Source organism: Mastacembelus armatus, chromosome 13 (assembly GCF_900324485.2).
Source record: "Mastacembelus armatus chromosome 13, fMasArm1.2, whole genome shotgun sequence".
Taxonomy (NCBI): domain Eukaryota; kingdom Metazoa; phylum Chordata; class Actinopteri; order Synbranchiformes; family Mastacembelidae; genus Mastacembelus; species Mastacembelus armatus.
In genome coordinates this window covers 25,207,794-25,228,915 of record NC_046645.1, presented here as the reverse complement: position 1 = coordinate 25,228,915, position 21,122 = coordinate 25,207,794, and the positions used below count along the sequence as shown (strand labels likewise).

Genomic DNA, 21,122 nt, shown 5'->3' with positions numbered 1-21,122 from the left:
AAAATAATAAAATAAATAAATATAGGTTCGTCCCGCTTATTCGTCCCTTGCACGTTGAGCAATAATAATAGTCCCTGCACAGGGACCTTTGGTCGGTGCTCGGGCCTAATGATAATAAAAAACCGCGGCAAGTGACATTGATTTGTAGATTACCGGAAAGTTGGCTGTACCTTAACTGTCCATTGGTTGTGTTGGGCGCAGAGCGAGGGAACTCAGCTGCCCATTGGTTGGTTCTTGGGACAGTGGGCGGGGCTAATTTTGAACCGGAGTCCGCCGATAGATAAGTGTCAGATTTCACGAAGTTAACCGAAGGCTGAGTCGCGATCAGCGGAGACTTTTAACGAACCAACCCGCTTCTGGTTCACCTTAGCGGGCTTTTATGGACCCACGGCGCCGGGTTTAGACGGCTTTTAGTCCCATTGTTACGGCACGGATTGCAGCCGTGTTGTTTTATGTTTGTGGATAACGCCCTGAAAGTTTTAAAAGCGTCATGGCAGAGGGAGCGGACTGCGGTTCGGTCCACACCGCGAAGAGGAAGCAGCCAGCAGGGAGGAAGAGCCGGGCGAGCCAGCAGAAGAAGACCTCCAGCAGCCGGGTACGGTTGGTCCGATGCTAATGGAGCTAACAGTTACCACCGGTGTTTCGGGGAGTTTTGGTGAAGAGCTGAAGCTTTAAACACAAACCGAGACCGAAGCACCAGTTGATAAACACGGTCACACATGGCCTGCTGACACCCCACATGCCAACGTCTGCGTGTTTAGAGTTTTACAGAAACTACAAGTAACTGCGACGTTGTCGTCGAGCTAACTTCATAGCAACAAGCTAATGTTTAGTCAACAAAAAGCAGCAAGCCATCGGTGTAACGGTAAAAGCTGTGACCCGACACATCCTGTGACTCCACTGAAGCTTTACTGAGATAAAACAGGTCACACGGTTATTCACAGGCTCATTAGGAACACTAACGCACAGACATAAATAAGCTGCAGGTTGATTAGAGATGGCTTTAATGACCCCTAGTCTCGGCTGATCGACTTTCTCCGTTCCAAAACGTTTCCTTAATTCCAGTTTCTAACTTCACTCACAGGAAACTGAATATGTTTGGATTCTTAAACGGCACACTTGAAGACAACACCTCAGTTTCAGTAAAAAGAACAAGTGTCCGAAGTCTTGAATGTTTTAAAATAATAAATAAACATCAGAAGTCCTACTTCATTTCTTCACACCTGAGTTTTTTACTGTTATGTAGGAGGGACAACAAAAACCTGCACAGTGTCTTTGGCTGGAAATACAGTCAGAATATTCAGTAGTTTGACAAAAGCTGAAAATATATTTAACTGAGAAGCAATAATAGGGCAATATTCTGCTCGTATTATTTAAAAGTAACAGGGTATTAACTGTGCAGCAACAAATGTATGCTGAGTAAATAACTGAGTGTAATTGTTATTAGAGAGAAAACTGTCTTTTGCTTTTTAGGTTTAAATCTTGTTAAACAGATCAGACAGTTCTGCTGAGCGAGACACTGTGTATTGATTAGTGAGATTTTTGAAAGGACTTTGGTTTGTTGTTTCAGGTGAGTCTGGAGAAAGTTCTGGGTATCAGCACGGCCAGCAGCAGCGGTTTGACCTCTGACCCTAAGTCTGGACTCATTGCCTACCCAGCAGGGTAAGCCCCACAGTGTGAACTGCATGTGTTTGTTTTCCATACGAGCGTAACCTTTATATATGGTTAAATATTACATGTAGAAAAGCAGTCATGGTGCAGGTCAGTGTTTTTATGATACTCCTGATTTGTGGCTTTCTTTTTGGGGCGCAGGATGTTGCATTGGTGGGAATGGTAGGGGAAACATTGTGCTGCTCCTGTATGAAAGGGTAACACAATAAACAAATGCACAGTTTGGTGTTTAAAAGCGCTGTTTGGTGTGATATTAAATCTTTAATTCTAACCATAGAAGAAGAAAGTGATGGTAAACCTCTGTAGTTGTGGGAAGTGCCTGATGTTTTTCTAACATGCTTTTCTCTGTGTTTCCGTCCAAACACAGACTTTTCATAGTTACCCTCTGATGACATGGTGCTGTGCTTGTGTTGCAGGTGTGTCATCGTGCTGCTGCACCCAAAGAACAACAAACAGAGGCACATCATCAACACGTCCAGGTAGATCTGTGTGCTTCACCTGCACGTGCTCAGCATTCGGCAGTTTTTCAGCTGCGTGATGTCCTGACAGGGGCAGCATCAGACTGGCAGGTGGCATCAGCTGTTTTAGGAACACCCAGTCACCTACAAGATTTCTGCTGCTTTTTGGAATTAGATGCACAGATATCATTTGTCTCTTGCACAATTGGTTGCAAATTGGTTGTTTTATTATTGGTGCTGAAGGTGGAAATGGGACTTTGAATATTTCTGTTTATTTGTGTAGCTGCCTGTTAGTTTGTTGAATTCACTGATCAATGCTCAAGCTGCTGCTGTTGTTGGTGGATCAGGTTTTTTTTTTTTTAGAATGAATTTATGCACCATGAGATTGAGTCAGTTTCAACCTGTGATGACCTGCACTGGTCCTTGACGTCTGAGAGTTAAAGCTGCAGATGTCAGTCTGACCTTCAGCTGGTTTAATAGCAGCTCACAGATTTTGGTGCTGTGCTGGTGTTTAACTGTGTTTATGTTTGTCTTTCAGAAAACCCTTCAGTGCCCTGGCCTTCTCTCATGATGGGAAATACCTAGTCACTGGTGAGGTAAGATTGAGAATCACACACCCGGGACATCAGTTCAGGAGCACCTGTGAGACACAATAAGATTGTCAGGCTGATTTCAGGCTTAGTTTAAGTGTATTCATTTCCATAAAAGAGGCTTAAACAAGTCTGGCATCAGTTGCCAGGGAACTCAATCCCTCCAGGCACATCTGGGGCCTGGACCATGGTTTACCTTCCTCACTGAGTCAAGTTGGAGGACCAGGTAACCATGAAACTGGTTCAACTGAGTGCAACAACAAAGTGAGCCAAGAGGAGTTTTACACTAGCCTGCTGGTCTTACCTGTACCTTACTGTGTGTGTGTGTGTGTGTGTGTGTGTGTGTGTGTGTGTGTGTGTGTGTGTGTGTTTCAGAGTGGTCACATGCCCTGTGTGCGGGTGTGGGAGGTGGATGGAAGTCAGGTGGCCGAGGTTCAGTCTCATAAATACGGCGTTTCCTGTGTGGCTTTCTCCACCAACAGCTACTACATCGTCTCTGTGGGATACCAGCATGACATGACTGTTAGTGTGTGGGACTGGAAGGTGAGGCCACACACAGTAACACACACACCAGAGGTTTCACCAGCTGCACAACCAGTTCAGTTAACCCTCTGGGGTCTGAGGGGGTTTTTGGGGCCTGGACAAATTCTGACATGTCCTGACATTTGTGCTTTTTTCAGTGTTTTTTAAACATATTAATGTCTAAAGTCTAATAACACTGTAATCAGCACAAAATTGGCTACAATAATATGTGAGCTTCAAGTTTATACATTATTGTGTTTTTGAGAAAAAAGTGTTTATGCATGGCTAGTGAAAAACTACAATTTTTTACTCACTGAAATAAGACCATAAAACACAAACAGGACATTGGTTCACAAGACTTTGGAGACCAGCATGTTGTAGGCTAAAGTGTTTACTTCAGAGTGCTGTGAATGTCATCTTGTTCACACATTCACAGTAAACAATACACTGATTTAAATTTTCTAGGACACTTTTTGTCCAGAAAGGCCATATGCAAGAGGGTGTGTCTGAGGATGAATAGTCATGTGATTTACCTGAGAACACAAAAGACGCACTGAACGACCAGACAAAGGCGCGCATAATGAGCCTTTCAGTCAATGTAGATGGGACGGATTAGTGCTGTACAATACAAAACAATGAGGAGCCAAACGATCCTCATTTGAGTTAAAATCAGTGTTTTTACTCTGAAGACAAGCTAAACTATTTGTCTCTGTGACAGCACTAATGAATGTGGCTTCCTCAGTGCAATCCAGAACCTGGTTCAGCTTATTGGTCTGTGCCGTAGACCTCCATTGTGGTCCAAAAACTATTAAAAACACAGCAGAGAGCCACATTGCTGACCTGGCTCACATGGTTCTTCCTCACCAACAATGGGAGGCCCGTCTTTTTCCAAAAAACAGCTCCAGATGCTGAGAATGGTCGTCACTGTTTACAGTCTCTGTTTGCAGCTTCTCTCTGCTCACAGCGACATCTGTCGACATCTGCAGCTGGTTTTTGAATATCATTGATCTTTTCACAAATGTCAGATTTACAGTAATGTGTGAAATAGTTTCACTTACATTTTATTATCTTCTGTGAATTCACCTGCTCTTTATCACAGCAGGAGTACCTACTGCAACTACCTTGTTTATTTGCTAAGAGAACAGATTTTAGATCAGAAACAATTAGTCAGTTAATTGACTGGTTATGTGCTGGAAAATGAATGAAAAATTCATTTTCATCAATTCTTAATAACTTTTAAAGCAGATTTTTCTGGGAACACAAGATAAAGTTATGTTATAAAAGTTAAAATGAACTTAAATCTGTCACCTGTGCCCTGAACAGAAACTTGTGATATTAGTTATTAACATATATAAACAGAAATAAACCTTTTAGGAAAAATCTGCCCAGAACAGTGAAGAGTTTTACTGATGATTGCATCATTTAATTTCTTCCTCTGTCTTTGAGCAGAAAGGTTCGATCATCGCCTCCAACAAAGTTTCCAGCAGGGTCTTCGCCGTCTCCTTTTCCCAGGACAGCAGCTACTTTGTCACCGCGGGAAACAGACATGTCAAGTTCTGGTACCTGGACGCGTCCAAAGAACGCCGGGTACAAGAACCAATCACAGCTCACTTGTGCTACTTTAAAGTCTGGTCAGGCAGTCGCAGCTTAGTTTGCAGCAGTTTCTTTTGAACAGGTTTAACTTTATGGGTTTTTTTTTTCTTTCTCCATCTCCAGGTGAATAGCACGGTGCCTCTGATTGGTCGGTCTGGGTTGCTAGGTGACCATAAGAACAATGTGTTCAGTGGGGTAGCGTGTGGCCGTGGTCTCATGGCGTCCAGCACCTTCTGCATCACCAGCTCCGGCCTCCTGTGTCTGTTCAACAGCAGCCGACATCTGGAGGCCTGGGTCAACCTGAAGGTCAGTGAGGAGCGAACCTGAACACATCTGCACACTAAGTCATACATCTGGACTGTTTTTAAAAAAAAAAAAAAAAAAAAAAAAATCTCCTCCTCACCCACACCAACTATCCTCATGTCCTCCTTCACTACATAAAGTATTGATCTATTTATCAAATTTAAAGATGCTTTTGCTGCTGCTGATATTGAGTAAATGTAATTTGTATGCTGTTGTTGTTGTGAGTAAACGTTATGTTGTTGTTGAGTTAATTTAATGACGTTGTTGACAGACGTCGTCAGCGAGCTGCCTAGCCGTCAGTGAGAGCTTCATCTTCTGTGGTTGTGCTGATGGAGTGATCAGAGTGTTCAGCCCGTCCAACCTGCAGTACATCACCACCCTGCACCGGCCGCACCGCTTGGGGGTCGACCTTGCTCAGAGTGTACAGCATGGGTACAAATACTGCAAACATACTGCACACAGATAGAGAAATATTGACAAACACGTTCTCTGATTAATTTGTCTGTTTCCACAGCAGCCTGTTACCTGCCAGTCCAGGTGCTCAGTACCCCGACACACTGGCTCTGACCTTTAACCCTGTGGCCCGACACCTGACCTGTGTATACAATGACCACAGTGTGTATGTGTGGGACGTTAAAGATGTGAGAAATGTGGGGAAACTGTACTCTGCTCTGTACCACAGCAGCTGTGTGTGGAGTGTCGAGGTCAGTGTAGTAGCACATGCAGTACAACACGTATTAGAGGCGCATCTAATACTTCTAGTATTGTCTGAAATATCTCTTAATTACTTCTTGTACTACTAGAAGTACTGTTACCAGGAAATATGTTGCGTTTTTTAGTTTCTGTTGATCTTCCACAGACGTCTGAGAGATGTTTATCTGCAGTTTTACTGTGTTTCTCCTCAGGTGTACCCAGAACTGTTGGATGGGTCTCAGGCTTGTCTGCCTCCATCCTCCTTTTTCACCTGCTCGTCTGATAATACCATCAGATTGTGGCACACCGACCCCCCCACTGGACACAGGAACCTCTACAGCAACGTAAGACCTGAGCACAAGTAAACATCTGGACTCAGGTGGAGCTGATACCTGTGGTCGTTCTTTGTCCTGCATCTGTCATTATGTTTCCTGTTTCAGGACCTGCTGAGGATTTTATATGTGGGTGAGAACACACAGCACCTGCAGGCGGAGGGGGAGGCAACAGGGGCTGATGGAAAAGCTGGGATCAGGGTGCTGGGTATCAGTCCCGATGGGCAACACCTGGCAGCTGGAGATCGCTGCGGAAACCTACGGTGAGACTCACACACACACACACACACACACACACACACACACACACACACACACACACACACACACACACACACACACACAGACAGACGAACACCCTCTTGCAGATGCATGCTGGGCCGGCTGATAGTCTCTCTCTGTTTAGGATCTTTGGTCTAGAGTTCCTGGATGAGCTGGTGAAAATTGAGGCTCATGACTCGGAGGTGTTGTGTCTGGAGTTTTCCCCTAGGTCCACAGGTACTGGACCTTTGCAATTCTCTGACTAAAGAAATAAGAATAACAACAGTAACTTTCAGACAGGACACCATCTGTCTAGTCCCGGGGGGGGGGGGGGCACCTTGGTAATCGCACTGCTGCTGTTTCAGGTGTAAAGCTGCTGGCATCAGCCAGCAGGGATCGACTAATCCACGTCTTCAACCTGGAGAAGAACTACAATCTGGAGCAGACTCTGAACGACCACTCCGCCGCCATCACTGCAGTCAAGTTCACAGGTACCAGAGTGTGAGAAAGGTGTAGGGCTGCAGCTGAACATCCTTTTATTACTGATCCATCTGCCGATTAGTTTCTCAATGAACTGATTCATGTTTGGTTTATAAAGCAGCAGAAAACAAGAAAAATGCTCATCACAATTTCCTGGAGCCAAAACGTCACAGAATGAAATGTTTTTGTCTAATCAACTGCCTAAAACACAACTAACTCCAGTAGTGTGTGCAGGTTAAACCATCTGGCTGCTGAATTATCAAAGCAAAGTTACCAGAAAATTGACATCCCTGTTTTTGGTCCTGCTGCCTTTGTGTCTGAGCTGCAGGTTAAATCACCTGTGTGGAATCAGCAGGTTACACACGTCTCCCTAGACTCTGGTATAAACTCTGGTTGGTTCCTGCTGTTTCCAGCTCAGGGATGTAGCAAAGCTCCGGCCAGTTGTATCTGTTGTTGAGATGCAGCCAATTATACCCGTGTCTATGTCGTCATGTTTACAAGCCTGAACAGGAGGCCTAGGGATCTCCTATAAATGGTCCAACACGCTGCAGCGCAGCAATCGACGGCTGTGAAGTGTGGCAGCACTGGATTCCTGGCATTTTTGAAAACAGTACCAGACAGTGGGGATGACTTAGAGCTTTGAAAGGTGTTTTATGATGTGTGATCTTGACAAACAGTATGTTAATAAATTGTTTACTTTTTATCCACCTGCTTTCCAGGTGAGAGGCCAGAGGTTCGAATGGTGAGCTGTGGAGCTGACAAGAGCATCTACTTCCAGAGAGCTGAGCAGGTCGGCCTGAACACACATTCTGATATAATGAATCTGTGAATCGCAGGGTTTTTATCATAGCTGCAACTCACAGTTTGATCTTTATTCACCTACAAATCAAATAAACAGCTGATACATTTCCCATGATTCCCTGCATATGAATTGTGGTGTTGTGGTGTGTTCCAGACAGGGGATGGCTGGTCGTTCTCCAGGAGTCATCACTTGGTAGAGAAGACGACCCTGTACGACATGGACCTGGACTCATCAAAGACGCATGTCGCCATTGCCTGTCAGGACCGTAACGTCAGGTGACAGAAGTTTTAGATATGACAGATGTTTACTTCCTGGTCTCAAAATGTGCTTTGCTCGTTGAAACTGATGTATGTTTATGTGTAGCCCACACACCCAGTTCTCATGTTGTGCCGTAACTCACGTGACCTGGGGAAGTAATAACAGCAGCATGAGCTTCAGCCTTCAATACGTTATGTTCAGAATGGAAGATTTGTCACCAGACAGGAAGTCCACAGCACTGAGAACACAGCAGCTTTTAATGTGTCGTCGGTGTGGATGTCGGAACTTATTCCAGTTCTGTCACTTCTGTCAGGGAATAGGTGGATGTTTTCTCACGCTGAATGAACTTTGCACTAAATCTTACTGAAGTCCACATTTAGAAATGCACAGGTAACTGAGATGCGTGTTGAATGAAACAGACTGTTTGTGACATTAGCCTGTGTGTTGTCAGGGTGTACAATGTAGAGAGTGGGAAGCTGAAGAAGTGTTTGAAAGGCTCATCCAGTGATGATGGAGCTCTACTGAAGGTAAGCTCTTCTTTTACTTACCTTCGCCAAACGTCCCTTAAAATTAATTTCATATGGTTTTCCTGTCATTTCAAAGACCTGGAAAGTTCTGATCAGTGTTTTGTTTGTGTTTTACAACAGCTGAAAATATTTCAGTCATGATGAAAAAATGTCTGGACGCTGAAACAGTGCATAAGATCTAGTTTACTAAATGTCAAATGATTGAAAACAGATTTAAATAGACATTTGTGTTGACTCTCATTGCCACTATACTGTGTCATAGACCACAGTGTGTGAATGTGACCTCAGTGATTATGTTTAAGGCCGAGCTTTGGAAAGGAAATAACCAGTAAGTACAAACTGTCTTGGTGCACATTAAAACACTTCTGAGATGATCTGTGTTGTCTGCAGGTGCAAATGGACCTGTCCGGAAGTTTCTTCGCCACCAGCTGCTCTGATAAAAACATCGCCCTCTTTGACTATGAGACAGGAGAGTGTGTCGCCACCCTCTTTGGACATTCAGGTGCATAAATCCAGCTCACCTGGAAGGATGTGTTCTGTGTGTGGAGTGTGAGAGGTTTGGTCTTCATTGAGCAGTTCCACTATTAGTTTAGCTGCCTGTCTTTGTTTCCTCAGAGATCGTTACCTGTATGAGGTTCAGTCAGGACTGCAGACACCTCATCACTGTCGCAGGAGACAGGTAAACTTTATACAGGTGTGTCAGTGTTAAAGGCAGCAGCCGGTGATTCTCTGGGTATGTGTGTTTTTAAGTCCAAATCCTATCCACAGTCTGACAAAAAACAGCTCCAGATGTTGCTATGAGCAGAGAGAAGCTGCAGTGGAAACAGCAGAGATCAGTGGACTCTTTCTTTTTTCAGAGACCGTAAACAGTGATGGCCATTCTCAGCCGCTGGAGCTGATTTTTGAAAAAACACGGACCTTCTATTGTTGGTCTCTGATTTGTGCAAAGTTCCAAAAAGTAGAAAATCACCAGCTGCTGTGGATTAGTTCTTCAATGGTTCTGTTTTTAACTGTTGTATTGTTTTGTGTGTGTAGTTGTGTGTTTGTGTGGAGGCTGAACTCGCAGATCACCAGCGTCATGAGGAGCAGACTGGGTCTCAGGCCCAAAGCTGCTCCTGAAACCTGCAGCTACAAGCAGCCGAACATCAGGTGGGTGACATGTTGGAGCAGGAGGAGACGTTTGATTCAGGACTGGCTGCATCCTTTTATCGGGTTATTTCACATCAGGTCTGTTTGTATTTTATTGTGGTGCTTTCAGGAGGGAGACCTTCATCACTGTGCCATCCTCTCAGCTGTGTAAGCAGCAGGAGGAGGAGGAAGAGCCCGGGACTCCAGCCAGACTGGACTGTGCTCAAGGTGAAGACTGGGGTCAGGGATTTCCCTGGGGGAGGGCAGGAGGTGCTTTTTCTGTCACTAAACTTACTGGATTAAACAACCACTGTCAGGTCCAGTTCAGTGCAGGCTCAGGGCTGCTGATTATTGATTATTATTGATTATTATTACTGATTATTTTGTCAGTTTGACTGTTTTGTCTGTAAAAAAAAATGTCCAACATCTTCAAATATCGTTTTCTTTGATCAGTTATCCAAAACCCTGAAATGTTCAGTTTACAGTGTTGAGTGGCAAAGACAAGCAGCAGGTATTTACCTCGCAAACAATCTGTTATCGAAACAGATTAATCGCTGCAACTGTAGCAGGCATGTTGTGATCAAGGTTTTCAGTAGCAACTTAAACATCAGACTGCTGGTTATCTACAGACACAGAGTGTGGTCCCATCAGTTTCATTGTAAGTGTTAAAGTTATGGACGTTTATAAGTTCATGTTCTCTGCAGCTGTGCTAACGGTCTACAACTCCTCAGATGTAATTCTGTTCTCTGTCTCCAGGTCTTTTCACACGGAGATCACAGCCAAAATGTTTTAGATTTACACTGAATCTCAGGAAACCAGCAAACTATCGTCACTGTGCTCATTTATCACAGTACTACAGACATAAGGTTGATAGTGATGTATTGTTCAAAAATACAAACCAGTAACGCTGTCTTCCTGGTGCCCTCGACCTTTCATTCCACCTCATTCTGTTTATACAGGAGGTGGGACAAAGCCAACTCTGCAGAAAGACTCACAGTAACATTACTGTGCAGTCGACACGGATCGTTAGGATACAATTGACTTTTATTAATGTTTTAATGTTTTATTGGCTTGTTGGTATTAATGTGTAAAGAACCATGGATCACAGTGTTGGTGTGGCTGTGAGCTTTCTTGTTTCTCACACTTTGAATTATGTTGTTTTTGTTGTTATTTGTGTTCCAGAAGCTCAGCTGCTTCAGACCAATGGAAAACTGCCCCTGTGGTTCAGAAAACTGGTAAGTCTTTTCGTTTACTGATCACCAGTTCACAGGCTGATTTTCTTCTTCAGACAGTTGCTGCTTGTTTTTAGAACAATTAAATTCAGGTGTGTGTTGTGTGTTCAGCAAGGTCAAGGTGGAGTCTCTGCCATCCAATCAGATGCTGAGCCCCGTCAGGTGCGGAGTCGATGGACGGAGCAGCTGAACCCTCTGATCATCTGCTCCACCTTCTCCCCCAGTCCCACCAAGAGTCAGGAGGAAGAGGAGGAAGAGGAGGTAGAGGAGGAGGAGGAGGAGGAAGACTTCCACCCTCAGAGTCTGGAGAATGTGCTGGGAGAGGAGGAGGAGGATGGAGAGGAGGAGGAGGAGAAGGAGAAGGTGAGCGTGCAGAGAGGTCACTGAGGAAAGGTGAATCTGACGTGACCCATGTGTTTGTCAGTTCAGAGCTTCGGGCTCCTCCACCTGGGCTCACCCAGCAGAGCGACATGGTGCTGAATAAAGGCCTGAGCAACAGGTTTCTCTGCAGTCCTGCTGTATTTGATTGATTTAATGTGAACTCCCCTTAGTCAAAGCTGCTATGGCCTTGTTGCTTTGCTACCAGCTCTTTACATCCAAAAACTAAACTACTGTAATTTCTGGACTATAAGTCGCACCAGAATATTAGTCGTTTGCAGCAAAATCAGTCTTATTAAACAGAAAAAAACATATAAATTGCTTCAGGGTATAAGTTGCATTTCTAATTATCCCAGTTATAGTCTAAATTAGCTTATGAAGAATGTAGACAACAAGCAGAAGTGCATTACAAAATTCATTAATCTGTGTCAATTAACTTTAAACAGCCAGCGTTAGGGAGAACGTGAAACAGCATTTCTGCCTTCTCTCTCAGGTTCAATTCAATTCAATTTTATTTGTATAGCGCCAAATCACAATACAAATCATCTCAAGGCACTTTACAAAAACAAAAAACCCAACAAAACCTTTATGAGCAAGCACTTGGCGACAGTGGAGAGGAAAAAACCTCCAGCAGAACCGGGCTCAGTTTTGGGCGTCCATCTGCCTTGACCGGTTGGGGTGAGTGGATAGAGGAGAGAGAAAAGAACAGCAACAATAAACAACAAATAGACACTGCAGGTTAGTGTGGCCAGTAACTGCACATCAGCGATATACAGCTCCAGGACCAGGGACACCTGCAGAAGGTACAGAGAGAGAACAGAGAGAGAGGGAGAGAGCACAAGGTTAGTGACATTCAATGGTGGAATATACATGAGGTGGGAGGAGAGGAAGAGAGGGCAAGGCAAGGGAGGGTTAGGGTAGGGGAGCTCAGTGCACCGATGGTCCTCGGGCAGTCTAGGCCTATAGCAGCATAACTAAGGGATGGTTCAGGGTTACCTGAAAGCCAATCCTAACTATATGCTTTGTCAAAGAGGAAGGTCTTAAGTCTAGCCTTAAAAGTACAGAGAGTGTCTGCCTCCTGAATCCAGACTGGGACCTCATTCCACAGGAGAGGAGCTTGATAGCTAAAGGCTCTGCCTCCCATTCTGCTTTTGGAAACTCTGGGAACCACAAGTAGACCTGCACTCTGACAGCGAAGTGGTACGGTATGGTACCATAGACCACTATGGTCTATGGATAATATGGTACTATGAGGTCTTTAAGGTATGAAGGAGCTTGATCATGAAGGGATTTGTATGTGAGAAGAAGGATTTTAAATTCTATTCTGTATTTTAGAGGGAGCCAATGAAGAGAAGCTAATATAGGAGAAATATGATCTCTCTTGCTAGTTCCTGCCAGGACTGGCTGCAGCATTCTGGATTAACTGGAAGTTTTTTATGGAGATACTGGGACATCCAGATAGTAATGAGTTACAGTAATCTAGCCTTGAGGTAACAGATGCATGGACTAGTTGTTCTGCATCATATTGAGACAGGATGTTCCTAATTTTGGCACAGGTGTTGCGCAGGTGAAAGAAGGCAGTTCTAGAGATTTGTTTTGTGTGAGTTAAAGGACATGTCCTGGTCAAAAATAACTCCAAGGTTTTTCACAGTAGTGCTGGAGGCCAGGGCTATGCCATCTAAAGTAGCTATATTTTTAGAAAAGTTATTTCTGAGGTTTTCAGGCCCAAATACAATAACTTCTGAACTTCTTTTCTCTGAATTTAAAAGTAGAAAGTTACTGGTCATCCAGGCCTTTATGTCAGTTAGACATGCTTGAAGTCTGGTTAACTGGTTTGTGTTAACAGGTTTCATAGACAGATACAACTGGGTGTCATCTGCATAGTAGTGGTAATTAATAGAGTACTTCCTAATGACATAGCCTAAAGGAAGCATGTACAGGGTCAACAGAATCGGTCTTAGCACGGAGCCTGGTGGAACTCCATAATTAACTTTTGCGCCTGTGGAAGGTTCATCATGGACATGAACAAACTGGAATCTGTCCGATAAATAGGATTGGAACCATTTTAACACAGTTCCTCTGATAGCAGTCACATGCTCCAGTCTCTGTAATAAGATGTTGTGGTCAATAGTTGGTCAATAGTGGTCAAAGTCGACTGCAGCACTAAGGTCTAGGAGGACAAGTATAGAAACAAGTCCATTACAGGTTGTCTGAATGTCGACACTCACTCCAAACTGTTTCAGCTGAAGACTTTATTACCTGCAGTTTGAAGTCTGCAGTGTAGCTCTTTCTTTGGGACCGATTTTCACTTGTGTTACACTAGGAGTTAGAGTTTAGAGTGAACGTAAGTGTTTTTACTTCTTCAACAGTACAATATTATCTCCAGTTGAGTCAAGAGGAAGTCATCCAACATTAGTGACTACTCAACAAAATGACTATAAATATACATAAAAGTCGCTTTGCTATTTAAGTCATAGTAGTAAAGAAAAGTGCGACTCATAGTCCAGAAAATACAGTAACTGAAAAAAAGCTCTTCACCAACAAAAAACACCTGTGCAGTGAAAATTGTGTGTTTTTCCCTGTTAAAGTTTAATTGGGGGGTTTTCTGTGGACTTGGCCGGCATTATTACAAATGTAGTTTATAGTCAGTTCAGCATTCTTTGAATGTTTTTTTTTTTTTTTTTTTCCACCCAGACTGCAGGTGAGGACAGAAGCAGCTACATTCTTTACCCCAGCAGTGACACCACAACTGACAGGTGAGACCAGATCATTAGACGCAACCCCCAGATTTATGTACTTTGCTGTACTTAATGTGGACTGGGGGGACCCAGGTGATTTCTCTATTTCTGGGTTTTCAGGGATTTTGATGTTGAAGGTGTGGTTGACCCTCAGCACTCTCTGACCCAGCTGGAGGTCAGTGGTCAAGGGGTGGAGCCAGTGTGGAGCACTCAGCTGAGTCCAGACTCTGCCTGCTCTGAGGGGTCAGCAGGAAGCCTGGAGCAGCAGCACGATGCCGGTCAGTCTTCACATCAACAGATTTTTAGAGGTCTTTTCAGACACATGATGTCTGGCGCTTTGATATTCACACAGATGAGACTTAAGATGACACAAGTCCAGAATAATCATTTTTATAGACATCGTTAGTGATGTGTTTGTGGTGGAATGAGGCAGAAGATTGTCTAAAGTGGCTGAGGGTTTAGGAGATGAACATGAAGTGTTGCTGTGTGTGTCTGCATGCCTGTTAGCTGTTAGCCAAGGTTGCAGGAATCAAGACCAGGTACAGACCTGCTGTTGCTGAGGCTCGGTGTCTGACTGTGTTCAGTAACAGCTGATGGAGGAGCAGCCTGATTGATGGGCTATACTTTTAATCTTCCAGACAGAAAAAAACCTGCACAGTCTGTTTCCATGTTCCTGTTTCAGATCAATAACTGATGCACTAGCTCAGTTTGGTCAAGTTGAACCTGTCTGTGGACACACACAGTGACTTCTCTCCACCTGTGGTGCTATGAGCATAGCTGCAGGACTGACAGGTCACATCTAAAGAATTGAAGTAGCTACTTTATTTCTGAATAGTAAAATTCTCTCTGAGCTGTTTTCTGCCTCACTGCTGCCGACTCAGCACCAGTGGTGGAAAAGCCTTTACTGCAGTAACAGTACACGTACCACGTACCACCACAGTAAAATATATGTGTTCCAAATAAAAGTCCTGCATTCAAAATGTTACTGCAGTAAAAGTACAAAAGTGTCAGCACAGTTGGGCATCTTGGGAATTTCCCACCAGGGATCAATAAAGTTTGATGATCAGACTGTATTTTGTTGGATCCAGCTGATTCTGAAAAGGAATGTTATCAGATAAATGTAGAGCACGAAAAAGTACGGTTTGGCTTTGACATGTAGTAAAGTCCAAGGATGAACTGGACTGGACTGAAGTACAGGACTAAGTTAAGTGTATTGAGGTACTTCCCACCACTGCTCCTCATGCTGGTCTCAAACATTCATTGATACCGACATATATCTGGAGAGAGGTGCATATAAGAAAGAGTTTTCACCGCCCCCATGTTTATTTTTATGAGTTCATTGCTTTTTACTTCGGTTGTGTAACGGTCTCTACTGTCCTGTATCAGACACAGACTCTCTGAGTCAGGGCAGCTCTGTGGGCAGTTTGGGTCTCGAGGAGGACGAGGACAGAAACTCTCTGAAGAACCACTTCGATACTCTGGCCTCCAGTCTGAACGAAGGTATGAATGAATCTTCGTCAGTGTCGTGAAGAGTTGTCATGATTCTGTTTCACTGTTTAAGACACAATCCCTGGATGCTCCTGGGTTATGTAATTATGTACATTTTGTCAGTTTTCTGTCTCTAAAAACTGTTAGGCCTGAGATAAACAGAATCAATTTAAAAAAAAAACAAAAACACTAACACCTTCTCACACCTACATGATAATAAACTGAATTTCTTTGGGTTTTTGATTGAGAACAGCTGCAGCTGCAACACTTGGTCCTGTTTAAAATTGATTGAAAGGAAACTGACTAATCACTTGTTTGTTTTTAAGCTGAAATGAATGATCAGGTTCTTAAGAACCTCACGCTCCATAGCTTTCCTGAGGTTCATGTGAAGTGTGTGTGACCTTTGACCTTTCAGAGAAGTTTGACACTGACCTCAGGACTCTGCAGCCTCAAGAGGACAAACACTTCTTGAACCCTAGACTCAGCATCTCCACCCGCTTCCTCTCCCGCTTCCAGGACAGAATCAGGTCTGTAGTGGGGACTGAGTCTGTAACCCTTGACTTGGCGGAATCACAGAGTTTGTCTGGTGGTTGTTGTCATGACGTTATGTTACATCTTGTTGTGGTTTTAGGGTATGGCCAAGCCGGGCTCCACCTCCTGTTTCCATCCCAACCAGGATCTCAGAGGAGAGCAACGTCAACAGCATATTGGTATGTAGAAACATCTGGGCAACATTAAACACATCAGGGCCACACTTAACACCTAAACCCCCCTAGTTATAGCCAAAGGCAAAAAATGTGTGACACATCTGAAACACACCTGATCAGCGGCTGTTTAATTTCAGGCGAACTCAGACTCGAGCTGTAATGTCGCCTCAGCGGAGTTGACCCGGACAGAAAACAGCAGCACTGGTGAGTTAGCAAAGTTCTTTGTTTTTTTTTTTGGGGGGGGGGGGTTGGAACGACTTGCATAAATCATTAAAACTCGGCTATAAACAGGTCTGCCGGTGTGTCCACTCATTCATTCCTAAACATGTTGCCTCAGTTTGATTCTGGCCACAGACATTTCTGTCCTGAGTGATAACGAGGAATCGCATGAAATCTAAAGGTCAGAACGCTCAAAAAGAAAAACAGACAGGTGAACAATGTGTCTGTTTTTGATCAGTTTGTTAGTAGTTTTTTTTTTTTTTTCTTCACCCCCTAACTTGACGTTTTCAAGGACATTGACCCTTATTCAAAGACATGTTTCAATTCCAACTTTCTTTATAATGTGAGATTTTTATGAATATTTTTGTCATTTCTTTCCAAGTGAAGAAAAATGAATCAGCTTAAGTTTCTGATGTTGCTGATGTGACCTGACGTTATTCACTAAAAATCTTTACCAAACATGGTATGAACAAATAATGCTGATCATTTTTTTCAATCAGTCAGCCATAACTTCCTCAGGCCCTAGCTGACATGTTTTTGTTTGATAGATAAAATATTCACTTTCCTGTAATGGAAGACTAAAACAACCAAAGGATGTTCATGTCTCAGAACCTAGAACTGGAGTATTTTTAACATTTTTGTTCATGATGATCATTTTATCATTCATATTGTTGAATTTATCAATTATCTGTTGATGGATAAAATAACTTAAAGTTATTAATAAATAAGTTTAGAAAGTGGAGCACATTCAACCGAACTCACACCAAGAATTTGTTTAAACATATTTCTTTTCAGGAAACCCAGAACTTGATTTAAATTTTTGACCTTTTGTTTTTGAGTTTAGTATTTGTAAAAAAAAAAAAAAAAAAAAAAGTATAAAATTCATAAATTCTCTTCTGAGAGCTTCAGGTCTATCAGTATCAGAGGACTTTCAGTCATAAACCAGTCTGAGCTGCTGGACCAGTTCAACTTCATATCAGATAGTAACTCAGCTGGAAGCTGTTGACTTGTTTAGGTAAGATGTTCATAGGTTTACGGCTGATTTTCTTTTAAACCTGCACGTGTGGAAGATCAGACTAGTCTGAACTTAAAATCTTTCTCTGTAGTTTCAGCTCCACTATGTCAAACCAGTCCTTTAATGGAGTGTTTAGGTGTAGTTCAGTTATGTAGGACCTGGTTCGTATTGTTGATGGGGAGTAGTGACATATATCATGCAGACGCAGCTGGCAAACACACCTGTCAGCTCTGTACATGTTCCATTTGCTTCACTCGGAAACTAAAAGCAAAACCCATCAGTCTGCTCCTTTGTCCACTCTGAGTTCAAACTGAAACAACTTAGAGCATATCAACTAAAAGTTTTGGTCCAGAACTTTGGAGCAACAACACCTGAGAGACTGCATGGTTTATAAAAATAAAAAGTAAATTTGATGACAGATCTGATGTAAGCATTACAGTTTAGCTTAGAGTCAAATATGGGGGGATTCGGGTAAGTCCGTAACATTTTAATTTTGTGAGCAGTTTCTCTCTGAGCCTTTGAACCTCTGACTAAACTGATCAAATTCTACAAGTAATGTGCTCAAATCACAACAATCCAATTGCAGAAGACAGTTCCTTTAGTTCCCTGCTATCTAAGGTTGAGTAAAAAGATCAGAGATTCCTGTCCTGAGGGACTCCACAACTCCTTACCATTGGACTGTTCCTTTTAAATTCTGCTTTATCATCAGAACTATCAGTGCAATGAAAGGAGTGTGTTGTGTGACCACAGTGAGACACCACCACTCAGTCCTCCGCAAAAGAGATTCCTGCATGATTTCCCATCAGCCCCCCCACCGCCCAATGCGCCGACGACACACTGTGGTGGTCGTCCAGTGCAGAGGTCTGTGTGTGTTTCTATGTCATTTTGGGCTTTCTCTTTGTAAAACTCACAATGTCTTGTGGTCTTCTCCCACTTCGCTTCACGCTGGGGAACAAAAATAAGACAGTAGTTGCACAGATAAATTTGTGGTTATAGAACATGTTTTTCACACTGAAGGAGGGGGTGATTAGGAATTAGTTTAATTGGATAACTGCTGTTCATAATTTTTATTTTATATGGACTTTGACCTCTGTGTCATGGTGGAGACTGTCTAAAACACAGACTACAGACTTGATCACATTTCCCTGATAGTCTGAATGTAATGTCAGTTTTTATTGTCTGGCCTCCTCCTTTAACCAATCAGATGACACATCCAGGCCCCTGACAGCCCACAACAGCCTAGTGTCCACAGCCGAGCAGGTAGCACCAGGGTTCAGATACCTGGGATCCACAGCCAGCTCCAGGGCCAAACTAAGCCAGGATTCCTCCACCTCTAGCCAGGACGAGAAAGAGAAGCTGTCCTCCTCTTCCGCTTCAGGCCCCCAGGAACCTGCCCCCCTGTCATCGTCTGGTCTGGATCTCGGTAGCACCAAATCTGATGCCCTAAAGGACCAGGCCAGCAGGTATTACCTTGTCCTACTGCAAGTCCACTTTGTCTTGGATTATTTTGATTGAACAATTTTAACAAACATACACTGTTTGTCAGTTTATTGAACCCCTGTGTCAGGCCCAGTAAGTTTATTAGGAACCCCTGTGTCAGACCCAGTCGGTTTATTAGGAACTTGTCAGACCCAGTCAGTTTATTAGGAAACCCTGTGAAATGAAAAAAAATCCCTATGGCTCCACAATTTTTTAAAAACAGTTATACGATTTATTGAATAGGATGTAAGGTTAATACGTTAAACAACTGTTAGGACTATGGTTGTGTATATAACTGTATGTGTGTATGATTCTTTTATGCTGTCCTTATGTTGCATCTTCCCTCAGTGCATCATCTCAACATCATTTACCTGCAGACAGCCCTTTGACCACGCCCACTGGTGTGATGTCATGGGGCGCAGTCAGGGGGAGAAGCATCAGCAGCCTTGAGGAGACGCTTACAAATCACAACCAAACATTAGTTCAGAGCCCAGCCCCCATGTCAACTATTACCATGCCCAGCACCTGTGACATCATAAGCATCACTCCTGACACCAACATGTGCCCTGCTCCCAGGACAACAGAGGAGGCTCCTGAAGAATCTGAGAGCAGAATCCTGACCCATCCAGTGTCAAAAAATTACGGTTTGTTTATCTTTTCCTTTTTTTTCCCTTAAAATATTTCATCTGTGTTTCTTTAAACACTGACCTTTTCTCAAACTTCAGCTGGTGGTTTTTTGGGTCAGTTTCTCCTGATCAGTCTTGTTTTCTTCGCAGTGTCAGACTTGTCTGTGGGACCTGATTCATCCTCCTCTGTCCTGCCCACTTCTTCCTCTTCTCCTCTGTCAGAAAGACTCCATCCCTCTCAGACAGGTAACTTCATGTAAGGTTCTCACATGGCGATTAGGTCGGCAGCTTCTAATCTGATGTAAGTTCCTGTTGTCCAGAGGTTGAACCCTAAGATGCAGCATTTCGTCTGAGGTTATTGCTGCTGGACATGAACCAAACTACACGTGTCCAGACTTCAAAGAAGAATGATCAGGATGTTTGTTGTTGCAGGTTCAGGTTCAGGTGATGAGTCGATCAGTCTGCAGCAATGTCAGCAGGTCATCTCCGAGCTGCGACAGACGGCAAGACAAGCAGTACGCCTCTACCAGCAGGTTCAGTACATGACGAAGATTTTTTGTGTCTGAGTCAGTTTGGTGCAGTTAGGTCTTTGTGTCTGCCAGTTGACACATGACACTGAGCATTATCACCTGTTTTTTAAATGACTCTTATCATTTCTTTAATTATATTATTATTACTGAAGTTTTTCTTTGATTATCAAAACAACTTTACAACTATTTGTCATATTATTTTGATTTCCTTGAAATATGTCGACTTTATCGTCATGTTATGGTGTTTGTTTTATCCCGAACACATTGTTGTCATTCCCTGTTTCTTGTGTGCAGCTTGGCGTGTTGCATGATGTTCAGATGTCGTCTGTTCTGCTGGAGGGTTTTGATGCCGTTCGCACGGAGCTGCAGGCGGTGTTGCAGGGGGACGGGCAGAGCAGCAGCGCCCCCTCTGGTGGACCTGAGGTCGACAGGACTGCTGCTCTCCTAGAGAAATATTCAGAGCTGCTGGTTCAGATGGTTCAGAACAAACTGAACTGAATCTGAACCACTATCAAAGACTCTGCTGTTGCCGGCACAGGGGCTGAAAGAGTCCAAAACTCGCTTTGAGTACTGCTGTTCATTCAGGTCCACAACTGACGCGGTTTATAAATATCAGTATTATTTTAATGCACCTTATGCCTGATTTTATTTGTTTAATAAATGTTTAATACGTCAGAGACTTTAATATTATTTATTCCACACTTCAAATGTTTTTATTTTCAGCTGCATTATTGGGTTTTACTTTAAGCAGCGTGGAGACATACCTTTCCATCATAAAAACTAAGATACAATTTGGACACTGTAAATTCATGATTCATTCTTTGGTGCTAATTTTATTTGTTGAGACAGAAAACTCAGTCATGAAATAATGTTTCTGAAACTAAGACCAAATACTAACACTCGGTTAGGTCAAATAATAAAAGCCCAAAAACATTGTATTTTTGAATGGAGTTTGGTCAAAGCACAGCTGGACTTGTGTTGGGATGAATGTTGGTGACACTGGGTTCTCCATTGACTCACTGACAAAATAAAATGAAAAGTAAACAACAAATAATAGGATCACTTATGATTCAAAGTGAACTGAGCCTGGCT

General features: G+C 43.2%; 1 protein-coding gene across 3 annotated transcripts; it reads left to right on the top strand.

Moving 5' to 3' along the window:
* Nucleotides 1–292: 292 nt before the first annotated feature.
* wdr62 (WD repeat domain 62) lies at nt 293–20,705 on the top strand. 3 transcript variants are annotated; one of them, XM_026298541.1, is made up of 34 exons: nt 293–595; nt 1,571–1,662; nt 2,088–2,150; nt 2,668–2,725; nt 3,095–3,262; nt 4,691–4,828; nt 4,958–5,140; nt 5,409–5,569; nt 5,655–5,841; nt 6,043–6,174; nt 6,271–6,425; nt 6,569–6,660; nt 6,789–6,914; nt 7,623–7,693; nt 7,859–7,980; nt 8,415–8,490; nt 8,881–8,992; nt 9,106–9,169; nt 9,526–9,639; nt 9,749–9,846; nt 10,801–10,853; nt 10,962–11,213; nt 13,923–13,984; nt 14,087–14,244; nt 15,353–15,466; nt 15,870–15,981; nt 16,086–16,164; nt 16,299–16,365; nt 18,146–18,256; nt 18,600–18,858; nt 19,223–19,518; nt 19,651–19,746; nt 19,933–20,033; nt 20,325–20,705. In XM_026298541.1, exons 1-34 carry the CDS (start codon nt 491–493, stop codon nt 20,526–20,528), a joined length of 4,281 nt encoding a protein of 1,426 aa, XP_026154326.1. In that variant the 5' UTR covers nt 293–490; the 3' UTR covers nt 20,529–20,705. The 3 variants fall into 3 exon arrangements, with proteins under 3 accessions (XP_026154326.1, XP_026154325.1, XP_026154327.1); XM_026298540.1 differs by having other exon boundaries at nt 5,652–5,841; XM_026298542.1 differs by lacking the exon at nt 18,146–18,256 and having other exon boundaries at nt 5,652–5,841.
* The last annotated feature ends 417 nt before the right edge of the window (nt 20,706–21,122 follow it).

Coding starts and splice junctions, on each gene's coding strand:
- wdr62 (XM_026298540.1), top strand. CDS start 491: ATGGCAGAGGGAGCGGACTGCGGTTCGGTCCACACCGCGAAGAGGAAG. Junction 9,640..9,748: donor TACAAGCAGCCGAACATCAG/GTGGGTGACATG, acceptor TGGTGCTTTCAG/GAGGGAGACCTTCATCACTG. Junction 9,847..10,800: donor CAGACTGGACTGTGCTCAAG/GTGAAGACTGGG, acceptor TTTGTGTTCCAG/AAGCTCAGCTGCTTCAGACC.